The sequence below is a fragment of the Vipera berus genome (assembly GCF_964194415.1).
Source record: "Vipera berus genome assembly, chromosome: 3".
NCBI classification, from domain to species: domain Eukaryota; kingdom Metazoa; phylum Chordata; class Lepidosauria; order Squamata; family Viperidae; genus Vipera; species Vipera berus.
The window spans coordinates 1,983,439-2,001,746 of record NC_138204.1 but is presented as its reverse complement, the minus strand read 5'-3'; the positions used below and the strand labels follow the sequence as shown (position 1 = coordinate 2,001,746).

General features: G+C 49.6%; 1 protein-coding gene across 1 annotated transcript in view; it reads left to right on the top strand.

Moving 5' to 3' along the window:
- Positions 1 to 10,445: 10,445 nt before the first annotated feature.
- The window catches only part of EFCAB8 (EF-hand calcium binding domain 8), a 65,280-nt gene continuing 57,417 nt past the window's right edge, over positions 10,446 to 18,308 (top strand). Inside the window, exons 1-4 of the mRNA XM_081323882.1 lie at positions 10,446 to 10,742; positions 11,731 to 11,849; positions 12,172 to 12,275; positions 17,791 to 17,965. Of these exons, the coding sequence (XP_081180008.1) occupies positions 10,565 to 10,742; positions 11,731 to 11,849; positions 12,172 to 12,275; positions 17,791 to 17,965 (576 nt within the window). The 5' untranslated portion in view covers positions 10,446 to 10,564. The remainder of the gene's footprint in view (positions 10,743 to 11,730; positions 11,850 to 12,171; positions 12,276 to 17,790; positions 17,966 to 18,308) is intronic.

The following is an 18,308-nucleotide window of genomic DNA, read 5'->3' as shown; positions in this document are numbered from 1 at the left end:
AAAGCTGGCCAGGTGACTTTGGGACAATTACTAGGAGTGGGGGTCCTAGTCCTGCCTTAGCAATAAAGGCTGGCCAGGTGACTTTGGGCCAGTCACCATGAGATGGTAAGTTCTAGTTCCACCTTAGGCATGAAAGCCAGCTGGTTGACTTGGGCCAATCACCAGGAGACTGGGACTTATAGTCCCGCCTTAGGCACAAAAGCCAGCAGGTGGAGACGGAGTTCTAGTCCTGCCTTAGCAATAAAAGCTGGCCGGGTGACTTTGGGCGAATCATCAGGAGATGGTGAGTTCTAGACCTGCCTTAGCAATAAAAGCCGGCTGGGTGACTTTGGGCCAATCACCAGGAGACGGTGAGTTCTAGTCCTGCCTTAGCAATAAAAGCTGGTTGGGTGACTTTGGGCCAATCACCAGGAGACTGGGAGTTCTAGTCCCGCCTTAGGCACAAAACCCAGCTGGGTGACTTTCGACCAATCACCAGGAGATGGTGAGTTCTAGTTCTGCCTTGGGTACGGCTGGGTGACCTGGTTGACCGAATGAGCCCCTGATGCTCCAGAGAAAAGGAGATCTTGGTTTTCCCAACACTCCTGCGTGGCCTGGTCTGGGAATGAAAACAATTTTTGACCAACCCATCAAGAGACCGTCCCATCTTCTACCTTCACCTGCATCGACAGAAGAAAACGGATAAAAAGCCAACGTTGGTCTTGATTAAGAAAAAATAAACCCATTACAACTTAGGGCAAGACTGCTTGTAGAGACCGTCTGGGGACAGACGCCGAATGTTCTTATCCGTGTTTTGTATCCCTGATTATACATGTCAACATTCGTAACCACTGCAATGTACAAATAGATCAAGCAGAAGTAGTCCTCGACTTAACGACTGCAGCTGGGACCGGAATTTATATCACTAAGCGGGACAGTTAAGTGAATCACATCTGATTTTACGGTCTTTGTTTTTTTGCTGTGGTTGTTAAATGAATCACTGCAATTGTTAAACTGGAAGCTGGCAATCGACTCATATTTATGACTGTTGCAATGTCCCGGGGTGTGTGTGTGTGATCACGTGATCCCCTTTTGCGACCTCCCGACAAGCAAAGTCGATGGGCAAGCCAGACCCGCTTAATGACCATGTCATTAACTTATCAACTGCAGTGATTCACTTAACAATTCCAAGAAAAGTTGTAAAAAGGGGCAAAAGCCACGGAACAACTGTCTTCCTTCAGAAATTGAAATTTGGCGTCCCCTTGTAAGTCGAGAACTATATGTTTTGGGAATGCGGACGAAGGAAGTCAAAAGGGGGTCCTCGGGGAACCCCCTTGTGGGATTTTTTCTTCTTTTTTTATTGTGTCATATTTTTTGAAACAGTTCATGGGGATGAGCTACGGGGTCTGTAAAAATATGCTGGGAAGACCATCTTGAAGGAGTCAATAAAGAATGGGGGGGGGAAGGGATGTTGCAAAGTTACACAGGTAGTTCTCTCAATTTACGACCCTAAGGGTAACTGTCCATCATGTTTGTAAGTCGTGACGGCTGTAAACAGGTCAGTCGCGCAAGTGGCCCTATCGTGTGGCCTTTTTTTTCTCCTGTCGTTAAGCGAATGCAGCAGATACAAGCCAATGAATGAACCTTTATTATCAGAATACAACATGTGTACAGTGAGATTGGTTGAGCGTCCCTTTGTGCCCCCCCCAACAGCCCCAAACGAAGTAAATGCTGTTCTGTCCCAGTCTACGTGAGTCCTGGTTACGCTCAGAAGGAGAACCCCCTCTTCCAAGAAACAGGCAGGAACCACAAGGAAAAACCAACCCCTTTTATTCTCACAGGCCTGAGTCAACGTCTAAGGCGAACAAACACAGTCCACAGAAACTCGATCCTCCACACGAACGGCTGCCTTCAGCAACCAACACCTCCCACACCTTCCCTTTTATTATTCAGCCCAGGCGTGGCTTCCTAACGCCTTCTCCTTTGCCTTTGGAGCCGCCCCACTGCATCCCTCTGTCCTACTCGCTTCTCTTGCCGGCGCTTTCGTGCATCCTGGATATCTCCCAGCTGTGCTTCATCGCTGTCCAACTCAGGCTCCCAGCACAGCCGTGTCACAGCCTGAGCGTGAGTAGAGGGGCCGGGCTCCTCGTCCGACTGTGAGTCTCGGAGCTCCTCAGAGCCTTCCTCTGGCTCTGATGTCACATCAGGCCCGTCCTCATCACCTGATTCCTCAGACTCAGCTGCCGGATCCACTGGCTGGTGAGGAATCACAACAAATGCAGGTTTTGGGCAAAATCTTGGTAAAACAGGTGATTGTTGGACACAGAAAATGTGGGCCAGTTGCCAAGGGCCCCAAATCGAGTGACCCGTGATCCAGATGTATGTGTGTGACCCAACCCTCAGAATTTCAAATCTGGGTCTTAAGCAGTCCATACGTAGTTCTGTCATAACTTTGAACAGTCACTAAGTGGCCAGTCGTAACTCGAGGAGTACTGTACAGATAGCCCTCGACTTACAACCACAATTGACCCCAAAGTTTAAGTTTCTAAGTGAAACAGTCATTAAGTGGGAGTTTTGCCACATTTTATGACCTACCTTGCCACGGTTGTTAAGTGAATCCCTGCAGTTGGAACATGGTCATTAAGGGAATCTGGCTTCCCCATTGACTTTGCTTGTCAGAAGGTCGCAAAAGGGGATCACGTGACCCCAGGACTCTGCGACCGTTGTAAATATGAACCAGTTGCCAAGCATCTGAATTTTGATCCCGCGATCGTGGGGATGCTGCAACAGTTGTAAGCGTGAAAAATGGGTCACAGGTCACTTTTTTCAGTGCTGTTGTAATGTCAGTCAATAAATGAACCATTGTAAGTTGAGGACTGCCTGTGCAGTATGTAGTGAAGAGACCCATGAGAAACTGTCCTCATGATGGAGAAGGAGGTCTAATAATGTTCTGATCAAAAAGGGCAGCAATGAGTTGAAAGTGGAAATTGGGACCAGCATCTCCAAAGCGACGGGAGGTGGGCTGGTGGTCAACCAGCCATCATGAGACCAGAGGTGGCCACAAGACTGAAAAACGGGAAGCTACCAGAGATGTTACTTGATCCAAGGAGGCCTGATCCACAGAGCAGAAGAGTGGAGAAGAGGTTGAGACTCACAGAACAGCAAAAGAAGGTGGTAGGATGGGGTCATGGTGGGTTAGTGGACAAAATAACTGCTCTCCAAAGTAAGACACAATGACGTAAGGCTTGATGCCCTGAGATGAGATCAGCAGGGTGGTGGTGGTTACTCCTCCATGGTCCTAATGAAAGAAAGGTATGATGGTTCTACATGTATGGAGATTCTCCATCAACCAGATCATGGTTGTCTCAAAGCTGCTTTACGCGTACACGTGTGCACACACACAAATGGGGCTGCGAGCACGTGATGCAAATGGGGCGGAGCTACTGCCCGCATAATCCTCACTAGCACTGCCCCGTTATTGCTGCGGGGCATTAACGCCACCCCGTTTTCACCCGTTTGCATAGCAGCGACACTAGTGCGAGTAAGGGTGACTGCATGCATGCATGTGTGTGCACCGGCCAGCAGGTCCCGTGGCCCGGTGGCCAGCAGGCCATGGTCCAGTAATGGGCCACAGCCCACAGGTTGGGGACCCCTGCTCTAAACGGCCTGAACGACCCTCTAAAAGAAGGCAAATGACCAGCAGTCTGCAAGGAGTATAAATCCTCCCCTTTCGCACCATCCAGTCAGAACCTGAGGAAGCTTCTCGGATGAGAAGCGAAACGTCTTCAAAGAGAAAAGCCAAGAAAATCCAGTTCCCTGGCGGGGAATGGAAGGATTTATATTCTTTGTAGTCATCCGGTCGTTAGTACTCTTTCTGAGAGCGATTGGGACCACTTGGGCTTTATTTATATCCTGTACCCAAGTGGCCGCAACAGCTCTCAGGAAGAGTACTAACGACCAGATGACTACAAAGAATATAAATCCTTCCATTCCCCTCCATCCGGTCAGAAGTGAAGAAGCTTCTTGGATGGGAAGCGAAACGAGAAACGTAAGTCCAGTTGCCTCGTGAAAAAAGCACCTTTGGGATGGTCCTACATGTTTCTTCTCTACATGTTTCTTCTCTCTTCTCCAGAATTATGTATGTTCAATCCACGAGCAGTTTCAGAAGCTGCCCACCCCATACGAGGAGAAAGGATTGGGAGGGGGCGAGGTCTAGAGGTGGCAAATCACTTCATGCCTCACTGTTTTGAGGACCCTTCCCGTGCTTTCTTGCAAAGATCTAAGAACCATCTCATCCTGGCGATCATTGGTACGATTGATGGACCTAGGATATGGATCCTTGGCTGGCTTGCAACATAGGAGTTTGTGGATTGTGTGTGTTGTAAACTGCCTTCGGCCTTTGTAGTAGGGTTCCTGTGGTCCCAACGGTGGGTCCCTAAAGGACGAAAAGACGGTCACTGTCCCCAAAGAGGTAGAAGGATGACAGGAGTGAAAGACTTCCACCGCGACTAGAAAACCTGTGTAGGGAAGGGGACCACCTGTGTCAGGGCAACATCAAGAGCTCCAGATGTTCTGGGAAGTGAGATCAGCGTTCCAAGGCTTGACATCACAGTTGAGTTTGTGGGGAGCCAAGAAGTGGAGAAAGTTCAGGTTGGACCTCCTGAATCGGTGTCTCTAAACATGCAACAGGAGTCCTACCATCCAACCCCAGCCTCTTCCATTGGGAGGACCCCCAATGCTTTCTTCAGTTGGGGCAATGGCTCTCAAACCAGCACTCCAGGGAAGCTGAGTCTCCATCCCTCCATCACATGGTAAGTGGTCGCTTTGGGGTCCTTCTACCAGGAGCAGATGATTTCCATCTCTCTGCTGGCATCCATGGCTGATGTTGGGTTCGTTCCTGGTGCCAAGTTACACATTTCTTTAATCATGGCTTCTTCAGTAACTTGCAGTTGGCTTAACAACAACGCCACGTGGTTGGCAAACCACAACAGCTTAGAAGAACAGAGCTGGAAGGGACCTTGGAGGTCTTCTAGTCCAGCCCCCTGTTCAAGCAGGAGGTCCTACACCATCTCAGTCAGATAATTGTCCAGTCTCTTTTTTAAAAACTTCCAGTGATGGAGCACCCACAACTTATAGAGGCAACTTTTGTTCCACTGGTTGATTGTCCTCATGGTCAGGAAGTTTTTCCTTAATTCCAGGTTGCTTCTCTCCTTGGTTAGTTTCCATCCGTTGCTTCTTGACCTGCCTTCAGGGGATTTGGAGAATAACGTGACCCCTTCTGCCTTGTGGCAGCCCCTCAGATACTGGAATGCTGCTATCATGTCTCCCCTATTTCTTCTTTTCTCTAGACTGGCCAAACCCAAGTCATAATCAGAATAGTAAAGTTGAAAGGCACCTTGAAGGTCATCTAGTCCAACCCCCTGAAAGTCCCACAGCCGTTCTTTGTATGTTTTGTTCTCCAGGCCTTTGATCATCTTAGTTGCTCTTCTCTGGATTTTTTCCAGTCTCTCAACATCTTAAATGATTTTGGACTTTGTAACGTGAATGATGATTAGGGGACTGAAGGCTAAACATATGAAGAATGGTTGCAGGAATTGGGCATGTCTAGTTTAATGAAAAGAAGGACTAGGGGGGGACATGACAGCAGTCTTCCAATATTTGAGGGTCTGCCACAGAGAAGAGGGGATCAAAGCTGTTCTCCAAAGCCCCTGAAGGCAAGACAAGAAGTAACGGATGGAAACTCATCAAGGAGAGAAGCAACCTGGAACTAAGGAGAAAATTCCTGACAGTGAGGACAATCAACCAGTGGAACAACCTGCCTCCAGAAGCGGTGAATGCTCCAACACTGGAGGCTTTTAAGAAGAAATTGGACAACCATTTGTCTGAAATGGTAGAGGGCCATGTTCTCGAGCAGGGGGTTGGTCTAGATGACCTCCAAGGTCCCTTCCAACTCTGTTCTGTTTATTCTGAATGGATTCTCTGCTTATATCCACACAATATGTTTGGTGAAAGGCGGAAATGAGGTTTGGATAGCTTAGTGGTTCAAGGTGTTGTGGGCATTCAACCATGATTATAGAACCGTGTTTCTCAATTTTGTCAACTTGAAGATATGTGGATTTCAATTCCCAGTCAGCCACGCCGACATCCTCATATCTCAGTGTTGCTAAGGTTGAGCAACTGCTCTGGATTGAGAGTTACATGTATGAACTCAGCCCCATCTAATGATTCTCAGGATTGATCTTGACTGGGGGTGGACCTTGAAAAAGATCTGGAAGGGAAGTCCACTTTATGGTGCCCATGTACAAGGAAAGCTTTCAAGAAGTGAGGGTAAACAGTTGGTATCTTGAAAGGTTCTTGATGCTCTCAGCGCTTGGTTGCTTTCTTGCAGACATTTCATGACCCAAAATAGATAACATCTTCAGTGCTAGCCACTAGAGCTAACACTAACATTGATGATGTTGCCTAGTTGGGTTATGAAATGTCTGCAAGGAAACAACTAAGCTCAGAGAGCACCAAGGACCCCACGGTCCTCCTCCTCTTCCTCCTCCTCCTCCTCCTCTCTGCAAACCCCACTTCCTTCTAGCACTGATGACATTCCCTAGTTGGATCATAAAACATCTGCAATAAAACAACCAATTTCAGAAAGCACCATGAACCCCATAATCATCCTCCTCCTCCTCTCTGCAAACACCATTGCTTTCTAGCACTGAGGATGTTCCCTAGTTGGGTCATGAAACGTCTGCAAGAAAACCACCCAGCTCAGAGAGCACTGATGACACTACAGTCCTGCTTCTGCTCCTCCTGCTCCTCCTCATCCTCATCATCTCTGCAAACCCCACGTCCTTCTAGCACTGATGATATTCCCTAGTTGGGTCATGAAACATCTGCAAGAAAACAACCAAGCTCAGAAAGCACTATGGACGCCATCCTCCTCCTCCTCCTCCTCCTCCTCCTCCTCCCTTCTAGCACTGATGATGTTCCCTAGTTGGGTCATGAAAGGGCTGCAAGGAAACAACCCAGTTCAGAGAACACCACGGACCCCCCAGTTCTCCTCCTCCTCCTCCTCCTCCTCCTCCTCCTCCTCCTCCTCCTCCTCCTCTCTGCAAACACCATTGCTTTCTAGCACTGATGATGTTACTTCGTTGGGTCATGAAACGTCTGCAAGAAAACCACCCAGCTCAGAGAGCACTGAGGACCCCATAGTCCTCCTCCTCCTCCTCCTCCTCCTCCTCCTCCTCCTCCTCCTCCTCCTCCTCCTCCTCCTCTCTGCAAACGCCATTCTCTTCTACCGCTGCCGAGGTCACGTAGCTGGATCAGGAAACATCTGCAAGCAACGAACCAGTCTCAGAGAGGACCGAGGACTCCACAGTCCTTCTCCTTCTCCACCCCTCTACAAACCCCTCTCATTTCTGGACTGATGCTTTTAGCCAGTCGAGTCATGAAGCGCCTGCAAGAAAAAAGCCACGCTCAGAGTTCGACGCTGAGTTATGAATCTCTCCTTTTTTGCAACCCTTCCTCTGGGCGCTTTAGCGGGGAGTGTGTGCTCTGCTAATCACAGGCTAGCATTGACGGTCTTGGAGCTGATGTTGGCTTGCCTCTCTATTTTTAGGGGAGGCGTGGATTCCGAGGGAGACCTGGGCTTCAAGCAGGTTGCCACAACTCCACACCCTGCCGTAAGTACCTGGTTCCCCCTGTGGTTCACGCGCCTCAGAGGGAGCTCCTGGAAAAGGGCTGCAGCGTGGTGGGGAGGAGGCCTAATGGTTATCTTCCCTGCTGTTGCTTTTCTCCTCAAGCTTTGCTCCATCTCCAGCTCAACTCCAAGTGTCCCACCTCCCTTACGTAGCCTGGATTTTCTTCAAAGCCTATTCTTCCTTCTCCTCAGCTGTGGAGGCACTCCTCGGCGTACAAACATTCATTTCGTGACGGTTCGAAGTCACCACGGCACCAAAAAGGATGTCTTATGACCAGTTTTCAGACTGGCGACCTGCAGCATCCCCGGAGGGTCACGCGATCAAAATTCAGGCGCTTGGCCACCGACTCACATTTATGACGGTCACACATGTCCCCGGGGGGTCACCTGATCCCCTTTTGCCACCTTCTGACCAGCAGAGTCCATGGGGAGAAGCCGGATTCTCTTAACAACCGTGTTACTGACTTGGCGATGGCCGTGATTCGCTTGACAGCAGTGGCAAGGAAGGTCGTAAAACGATTGTCTAATTCGGGGATCCATTGTGATCATAATGTGCCTGTTTGTAGTTGGGTTGATGGACCCGCAAGTAAGTTGTCTTCACTGTGAGACACCCAACTTGCAAAGGATCTGCGTTGGTTCCCTGAATTAACCGATCTTCTCTGAGATTAATTTACTAAAAGTGGAGTCGTAATTTCTCTCTTGATGAGAGTGTGGTTTTGTCGTGACTCTGCTACAAAACGCAGGTCATCCTCAACTTTCAACCCTCTGGTGGCACTGAAAATTTGGCTGACAATCATTTCTTGCACTTACGACCGTCGGGGTTTTCTCTCGATTATGCAATCCTAATTTGGGCAGGTACAGGTAAGTCCTCGACTTATAGACCCGACGGAGCCCAAAGTTAGGCGGTGGTTACATGCATTTTGCCCCATTTCACCACCTTTTGGTGCCACGGTTGTTAAGTGAGTTGCCACAATTGTGAAGTTCGTCACACGGTCGTTAAGCAAATCCTGGCTTCCCCCATTGACTTGGCTGGTCAGAAGTTCACAAAAAGGGGATCGCGTGACCCCGGGAACATTGCGACCGTCATAACTATGAGTCAGTGGCCAAGCATCTGAATTTTGATCATATGACCCTGGGGAGGCTGCTACGGTCGTGTGAAAAATGGTCCTAAGTCACTTTTTCCAGAACCGTTGTAAGTTTGAACGGTCACTAAACAGACTGTTGTAAGTTGAGGACTAGCGGCATTTAGGATGATTGTCCTGAAGGCACCTGAATGCTGTTTGCAAGCTTCCCTTCCGGCTTCCGACGAGCATAGTCACTGGGAAAGCCAGGTCTGCTTAGTGACCTCATGATTCATCCATGGTTCACTCAAGAACCTTGGCCAACGAGGCTGTAAAACTGGGTGCAACTGACTTAACTGCTTCCTTTGGCCACCAAAATTCTGCTTGTAAATTGTGTGTCAATGCTGCTCACATCGGATGTTTTTGCATTGACAACAGATGGAAATATAGCCATATTTTCCCTTTCACTTTTAGAGTTAGATGATGCTGGGAGCGGGGGGATGTGAGAGTCCAGCTAGACATAACACGAAAGTTAGCGTGAGAATCAAGGTTACTGAGCCCAGCGCTGATAAAGAATTGGCGGGCTGGAGAGCTGGAGAGTGTTGTGATTCTGTGCCAGCCAGTGGACCTGGGAGCTGAGTCTGAGGAATGAGAGGAGGAGGAGGAGGGGCCTGGAGAGCCATCAGAGTCAGAGGAAGGCTCTGAGGAGCTCCCAGACTTACAATCGGATGAAGAGCCTGGCCCCTCCACTCGTGCTCAGGCTGAGACCCAGCTGTGCTGGGAAGCTGAGTCAGACTCTGAGGACTCACAGCTGGAAGACATCATAGATGCTGGCAAACGCCGACAAGCAACAAGAGCAGGACAGAGGGAGGCAATGGGGCGACTCCAAGGGTGGAGGAGAAAGCATCGAGAAGCCACACCTTGGGGCTGCATAATAAAGAGGGAAGGTGTGGGCGGTGCTGGTTGCTGAAGGCAACCGTTGGCAAAGGACTCCAGTTTCACAGGATCACGTTCTGATTGCCTTGCCTGTGAAGTATTTCCTGTTTGACTTGTGCTCCCTTTTGCTTTTGGGACAATTATCAGGTCTGTAACTCAAATAAAAGGGGTTGGTTTTCCAGCCTACTGGTTAAAAGAGGGGTAAGTCTTTGTGAAGTAACAAAGACGTACGTATGCTGGGACAGAACAGAGAGGAAGCCTAATTGGGGGATGTGATTTATGACTGTTCATTGGAGGAGGGAATTGTGCTTTGATACTAGGTGCCCAGGGGGGGCGGGGATTCAGCTTTCGGCTTCGATTACATGTAAGTGCTGATATTCTGCTACTCAAATAAAAGTTCCTTTAAGGTAAACAATGCCTGGAAGAGTTTCATCTGTCGGAACCAGGACATCGTGGTTGTAATTTGAGAGCTACCTGTACCGTTAGTCCCCGACTTACAATGGTTCATTTCGTGACTGTTCCAAGTTGCAACAGCACTGGAAAAAAAGTGACTCATGGCCGTTTTTCGCACGTATGACCGTTGCAGCCTCCCCCAGGGTCATGTGACAAAAATTCCGACGTTTGGCAACTGACTTGGATTTATGACAGTTGCAGTATCCCAGGGGGGAGGGGTCACCTGATCCACTTTTGCAACCTTCTGACAAGTGAGATCCAGATTTATTTAACCATGTGACTACCTTAACGACTGCAGCAGTTCGCTTAAGAACCGAGGCAAGGAAGGTCGTCAAACGGGGCGAAAACTCAGTTAACGAATGTCTCGCTTAGCAACAGAAATTTGGGGGGGGGGTCAATTGTGGTCGTAGGTCAAGGGCTACGGATGTTCTGATCCTTCACACAGATGAGGCTTCCTGGCATACTGAGCAAGGCGGGGCGCCTGTGTTCGTCCCATCGGCACTTGATGAAGTTTGCAGATGTTTACGACGAAGCCCGCTGCAAACATCTGGAGGAGCAGATCAACTACGACCACTTACAAAAGTTGGAGCGCACCTTCCGAGAAGCAGACGTGGATGGAGAAGGTGAGGAGGGTCCTCACTCCACCGTGGCTCTGTCTGGTGGGGGAAAGAGGGGGTCTTGCCTTGGGCTTTGAAGACCACACAACCACTTGAGATCTTCTCCCAGTCCTAGAGACACCAAGAACGAGTTTGATGGCTTCTTCTCCATGGAGATGCTCAATCCTCCAGGTCATGGTTGTCCGAAAGGTGCTTTTTTTTTCAGGAGGCAACTGGACTTTCTTGGTTTTCCCTTGAAGGCATTTTGCTTCTCACCCAAGAAGCTTCTTCAGGTTCTGATTGGAGTGTGGGGAATGGAAGGATTTATACTCCTTGCAGACAGCTGGTCATTTGCATTTTTTTAGAGAGTCCTTGAGGCCACCTGGAGGTTTGTCTGTGTCCTCAGGGTCACCTGAGTGGTGCAAATGGGGGTGGAGCCTCCTTGGAACTGTTGAAAGGACCATGTTGTAGACTGGAGAGAGATAGTGTCATATACTGGTTGAGGGAGGGCTGTTCAGTTTTGAGCTACATGGCCTCTTGGACCCTCTTTCCAACCAGTGGTCCTCTTGGTCCAAAATGTGGACTTTGCTGTCCTCAAAAAAGTGGCCTTTGTCTTTCAAATGCAGATGGACCGCTGACTCTTGTCCTGATGGGTTTGTTCTCCCATGTTGCGCCCTGCGTTTGTGAAGGGGGTTGTCATCTTTCTCCAGTCTACAACACAGTCGTTTCAACAGTTCCAAGAAGGCTCCACCCCCATTTGCACCACTCAGACAATCCTGAGGACACAGATAAACCTCCAGGTGGCCTCAAGGACTCTCTTAAAAATGTAAATCCCCAGCTGTCTGCAAGGAGTATAAATCCTTCCATTCCCCACCATCCAGTCAGAACCTGAAGAAGCTTCTGGGATGAGAAGCGAAACGTTTTCAAAAAGAAAAACAAGAAAGTCCAGTTGCCTCCTGAAAAAAGATGCACCTTTGGGACGGATTTGATGGCCTCTGTTTTTGGTTCTTGTTAGGACTTGATATGGAACGGTTCCGTAAAGCGATCAAGAAGATCCTGGGCGAACTTTCTGATGAAGATGTGGATGTCATTTTCATGAAAGTGGACGCCAACTGTGATGGCTCTGTGGACTGGGTAGGGACCTTCTTTTGACCATAAATCCCCATCCCCACTTTTCCCCAGCCCTTGCAAAGAGGGCTGGATCATCACAGTAGGTTGCCACCATCTCCTCCAAATGGAGGCCCACCAGGTGTCTTGGACTACAAAGCCCCTCGTCTTGATTTCCCCTTTGTTTCTTGGCACCATTCTTCGTAACTTCCTTCCCCTTTCTCAGCTCCATCTCCCCGGAACTGGATCATAGCTTGAGGGTTCTTTCAAGTGAAAGATATTTTTGAGTTACTCTTCCCAAAGCACCTGGAACACAGGTGGCCTAACCAGAGGGAGCATCTCCTTGCAGGAGGAGTACCTGAATTACATGCTTCGGGAATACCGTGGGAAGGACGACATGCTGAAGAGCAAGTGGCTTCCGGAGTTCCAGACCAACATGAAAACTGTCTCAGTGTAAGGGGAGCCTTTGGGGGTGGCCTCCATGAACAACTTTCTTCTTCTTCTTCTTCTTCTTCTTCTTCTTCTTCTTCTTCTTCTTCTTCTTCTTCTTCTTCTTCTTCTTCTTCTTCTTCTTCTTCTTCTTCTTCTTCTTCTTCTTCTTCTTCTTCTTCTTCTTCTTCTTCTTCTTCTTCTTCTTCTTCTTCTTCTTCTTCTTCTTCTTCTTCTTCTTCTTCTTCTTCTTCTTCTTCTTCTTCTTCTTCTTCTTCTTCTCCTCCTCCTCCTCCTCCTTCTCCTCCTTCTTCTCCTTCTCCTTCTCTGTGAGATGGTCTCACGAGGTCGATGATTCGTTAAGGTGCTTCCAAGTAAAAGGCATCACGCAGGGATGCAATCATTCAAAGCTTTATTTAACGATAAAGTAAATAGAAAGAGTTCCCTGGCATGGAGGCATCCATGCCTGGGTTGAGCTCATGGATCAGCAAGCAAGCAAGCAGAAGAGAGAACAAAAAAAAGAGAGCAGAGCGCAAGCAGAGAGCAGCCCCTGAGCAGAGGTTTTTATGGGGGTCCTCAGCCCCTCCCTTACCAATTAACTCTCACCAATGGGGCTGCAGGGGCCGGGGACCCCTGACCCACCAGTGGGAGCAAAGAAGCCTCTTTGCTCCCATCTGATGACCTTTTTGGGGAACTGCCATGGCTGGCACAAAACATCTAACATTCTCCTTCTCCTTCTCCTTCTCCTCCTCCTCCCTCCTCCCTTCTCCTTCTCCTCCTCTTCCTCCTGAACCCCCCTCCCTTCTAGCACTGATGATGTTCCCTACCTGGGTCATGAAACGTCTGCAAGAAAATCAAGCTCAGAGACCATCCTCCTCCTCCTCCTCCTCCTCCTCCTCCCTTCTCCATCTTCCCCTCCTCCTCCTCCTCCTCCTCCTTCTCCTCCCTTCTCGTCCTCTTCCTTCTCCTTCCTTTTCCTCCCTTCTTCCTTCTCCTCCTCCTTCTCCCCTTCTCCCTTCTCCTTATCTCTTCTTTCTTTTCCTTCCTTCTTTTTTCTCCTCCTTTCTTCTTTCTTCTTCTTCCTCCATCCTCCATTCTTCCTCCCCCCCCCCCAAGATCTTGTTTCCAGCTCTTTGCTGGAACATCACAAGGTAGATGTTCCAAGGATAACATTTGGGCTGAGGATAATTAGGATTGCTGGTCAACTTTGAAAAGCCACTGGAGACCCCTGACTTGGGTGCACAGGGCTTAAAGTACAGGTAGTCCTCCACTTGTGACCACAACTGAGCCCCAAAATTTTGTCATTAAGTGAGCTTTGCCATTTTATGCCCTTCCTTGCCACACTTGTTAAGTAGTTAAGTTAGTAACACGGTTGTCAAATGAATACAGCTTCCCCATTGACTTTGCTTGTCCAAAGGTGATCACATGACCCCGGGACACTGCAACCGTCACGAATAACTGCCAGTTGCCAAGCATTTTAATTTTGATCACATGACCCGTGGGGGGATGTGTTGTGATTCCGTGACAGCCTGTGCTCCCAGCAGCTGAGTCCAACGGATCTGACGAGGAGAAGGAGGAGGAGGGGTTTGGAGAACCTTCGGTGTCGGAGGGAGGCTCTGATGGATTGCAGGACTCTCAGTCGGAGGAAGAGCCTGGCCCCTCCAGTCATGTTCGTTATGAGGCTCAGCTGTGTGAGGAGGAGGGTTCAGACTCAGAGGAGTCACAGCTGAATCTGTTTAGAGACGCTAGAACAGTGATGGCGAACCTTTTAGAGACCGAATGCCCAAACTGCAACCCAAAACCCACTTATTTATCGCTGGGTGCCAGGTGAGTGTGGCTGTGGTGGTCATGGAAGATTGGGTGGGTGTGGCCAAGGTGGGTGTGGTCACCTCAATGTCACCCATGGGGAGAGACACCTGTTGGGGGTGGGCAGGGTTGGGGGAGCTCCAGGAGGTCTCTGGTAGGTGGGGCGGTAGGCAGGAGACTCATCCTGTGGGGTGAGGCGAGGCCGGGTGGGGGTGCCATTGCCATGGGGCAAGGCAACGGCTGGGGCAGCTGCTGCCTGACACCATCGGCCCTGCACACAGAGGCCAGCGAGCGCATGGGGGCCAATGGTCTCCATCAGTAGCCACAGCCTGCCGGCCCCTCGACAGGTGCACTCTGGGACTCCGCAGCCCATCGCCAGCAGTTCAAAGAAGCTGCCTCCAAGATGGATGATCAGCCAACAGCTGAGGAGTTGATGCAGTGGGTCGTGCCTGGGAAAAGGAGAGCGTGCGAGGCCAGGAGGGACGGGATGGAGGGGGAGGGAAACCAGCCATGCTGGGATGCATTCAGCCATGTGGGACCCCGGCAAATTAGGTGGCTAGTTGAACAGGGACAGGGACGCGGTGGCTCAGTGGATTAGGGCGCTAAGCTTGTCGATCAGAAGGTCGGCAGTTTGGCGGGTCGAATCCCAAGTGCCGCGTAACAGAGTGAGCGCCTGTTACTCGTCCCAGCTTCTGCCAACCTAGCAGTTCGAAAGCACATAAAAATGCAAGCAGAAAAATAGGGACCAGTCCGGTGGGAAGGTAACAGCGTTCCGTGCGCCTTTGGCGTCCAGTCATGCCGGCCACATGACCACGGAGACGTCCTCGGACAAGCGCTGGCTCTTCGGCTTTGAAACGGAGATGAGCACCGGCCCCTAGAGTCGGAAACGACTAGCACGCATGTGCGGGGGAACCTTTACCTTTACCTTTACCTGAAGAGGGACAGTTGCCACCTCCGGGGCATGGCGCGGGTGCCCACAGAAAGCGCTCTGAGTGCCGCCTCTGGCACCCGTGCCGTAGGTTCGCCACCACTGTGCTAGAAGCAGAAGGCAGTTGAGCAGAGTAGAGCAGAGGACGTCTATGAGGCAACTCAGCGAAAGGAGGAGAAGGCATCGAGAAGCCATGCCTTGGGGCTGCTAATAAAAGGGGGAGGTGTGGGCAGTGCTGGTTGCTGAAGGCAACTTTTCGTAGGACTCCAAAGGAAATCCTGGTCTGTTCTTGCTAATCTTCCTGTTTGACTCTTGTTTGAGGTTTGAATCATTTATTTTTGTTAAGGAAAATATTCTGCTGCTTTTTTGTTTGAAGGACTTATTTATTATTTGGAACTGGAAATAAATTTGGCTTGGTTTTTTTTCCAGCCTATTGATTTAAAAAGATAAAAGGGGTTGTCCTTGAAGCAAACTGGGACGGTCGTAGGCTGGAGCAGACCAGGATGCTACAACGTTTGTAAGAGTGAAAAGCCGTCACAACTCCCTGTTGTAACCTTGAATGGTCACTAAATGAGCTGTCGTAAGTCAAGGACAACTGCTATTTCAGGTGGTGAGCTTGCTAAAGGTAGCCCTTGACTTACGCCCGTTTGTTTAACGACAAAGTTACGACAGCCTCTGAAAAATTGCTTTATGTTCTGTACTTGTGCGTCACATCACCCTCGCTGTCCCGCCGTTGTGCAATTCGGACACTGGGCAACCGGCTGACATTCGACAGATTGAAACATTCTGCAGCCGCTTCATTGTGGACCATTTTTTTTAGGGAGGGGGCAGTTTTAGGGCAAGAAAAGTCCATTTGGGAAGCTGGATTCACTTCCACAACCACATCATTTGCTTCGTGACTGCTATCAGGCTGCTCATAAAATCAAATCTGTCCACGTGGTGACTCGACTTACGATCGAAATTCCACTCCCAATTGTAGTCATAAGTTGAGGACTTATCTGCACAGGGTGGAAATCTTCGTCTAGCTCTCTTTCCCCCTGCCCCCATGTGATCCTCTATGATGCCAGTTGAAAAGGACCCAAAGAGACTGTGGAGATTCTCTTTCCTCTAGACATGGATGTTTCGCTTTTCATTGCAGAAGCTTCTTCAGTTCTGACTGGAGGGTGGGGGAATGGAAGGATTTATATATTCCTTGCAGACAGCTGGCCCTTTGCCTCCTTTTAGAGAGCCCTTGATCTGCACATGTACGCTGGGGAAACAAAACGATCCCTTCACAAGCCCAGGGAACAACACAGGAGAACAAACCCATCTGGGATAGGATTCAGCGGTCCATCTGCATTTAAAAGACAAAGGACGTTCTTTGGAGGACCGCAAAGTCCTCAAAACAGGGAGGCATGAAGTGATTCACCACCTCTAGACCCCCTCCCCAATCCTTTCTCCTCGTATGGGGTGGGCAGCTTCTGCAACTGGTCTTGGATTGAACGTACATAATTCTGGAGAAGAGAGAAGAAACATGTAGGACCATCCCAAAGGTGCTTTTTTCACGAGGCAACTGGACTTTCGTTTCTCGTTTCGCTTCCCATCCAAGAAGCTTCTTCACTTCTGACCGGATGGTGGGGAATGGAAGGATTTATATTCTTTGTAGTCATCTGGTCGTTAGTACTCTTCCTGAGAGCTGTTGTGGCCACTTGGGTACAGGATACAAATAAAGCCCAAGTGGTCCCAATCGCTCTCAGAAAGAGTACTAACGACCGGATGACTACAAAGAATATAAATCCTTCCATTCCCCGCCAGGCAACTGGATTTTCTTGGCTTTTCTCTTTGAAGACGTTTCGCTTCTCCTCCGAGAAGCTTCCTCAGGTTCTGACTGGATGGTGCGAAAGGGAAGGATTTATACTCCTTGCAGACTGCTGGTCACTTGCCTTCTTTTAGAGGGTCGTTCAGGCCGTTTAGAGCAGGGGTCCCCAACCTGTGGGCTGTGGCCCATTACTGGACCATGGCCTGCTGGCCACCGGGCCACGGGACATGCTGGCCGGTGCACACACATGCGTGCATGCAGTCACCCTTACTCACACTACTGTAGTGTCGCTGCTATGCAAACGGGGCGGGGCGCGGCAAAAACGGGGCACCGTGCGGTGAAAACGGGGTGGCGCTAATGCCCCCGCAGCAATAACGGGGCAGTGCTAGTGAGTGTCATGCGGGTGCTAGCTCCACTCCATTTGCATCACATGTGCTCGCAGCTCTGTTTGTGTGTGTGCACGCGTGTACGCATAAATTGCTTCCCCCTCCCTTTCCTTCCGGTCCGCCAGTTGAGAAGGGATGGAGACCTCTGATTTAGAGGTTTTCTATGTCCTTCCATTCCCCACCTCATGGTGACCTCAAGGACTCTCTAAAAAAAATGCAAATCCCCAGCTGTCTGCAAGGAGTATAAATCCTTCCATTGCCCACCATCCAGTCAGAACCTGAGGAAGCTTCTTGGATGAGAAGCGAAACATCTTCAAAGAGAAACAAGAAAGTCCAGTTGCCTTCTGAAAAAGCATAGCTGAGGACATAGGTAAACCTCCAGGTGGCCTCAATGGCTCTCTGAAAGAGTGCAAATGACCAGCTCTCTGCAAGGAGTATAAATCCTTCCCTTCCCCACCTTCCAGTCAGAACCTGAAGAAGCTTCTGGGATGAGAAGAGAAACATCTTCAAATGAAAGCAAGAAAGTCCAGTTGCCTCCTGAAAAAGCATCTCTGGGACCTAAAGAGATGCCCCTTCTATGGGCTGATTACCACCCCCCCTCCCTCACTGTCCTTCCCACAGGTCCCACTCGGAAGACATCGTCCGGATCCAGTTTTTCCCAAGCCAAACTCGGGGCATGATGGAGAAATCGTGGAAGAGTAGCAGCCGATCTCCTTCGGGACGATTCCTGACCGTGAGCAGAGACGGGATTCTGCATTACTGGAGCGACGCCTTTAAGATGCTCCGGACGGTATATGTAGGTGACTCAGTTTCTTATGGGGGAGGGTGGGGGTGTCCAGGATCCCCTGAAGAAGCCCGTCTGGTATCCTTTAGCATTGGGGGATTTTTATTTTATTTTTTTTTAATTTTAATTCCATTTATATCCCGCCCTTCTCCGAAGACTCAGGGCGGCTTACAAGCTTAGCAATAGCCTTCATTCTATGTATCTGCCTGCTTATTAGGGCTTTCACACACACACCAAGCGGCATTATTACAAAGTCAGCTTAATTGCCCCCAACAATCTGGGTCCTCATTTTACCTACCTGGGAAGGATGGAAGGCTGAGTCAACCTTGAGCCTGGTGGGACTCGAACCTGCACT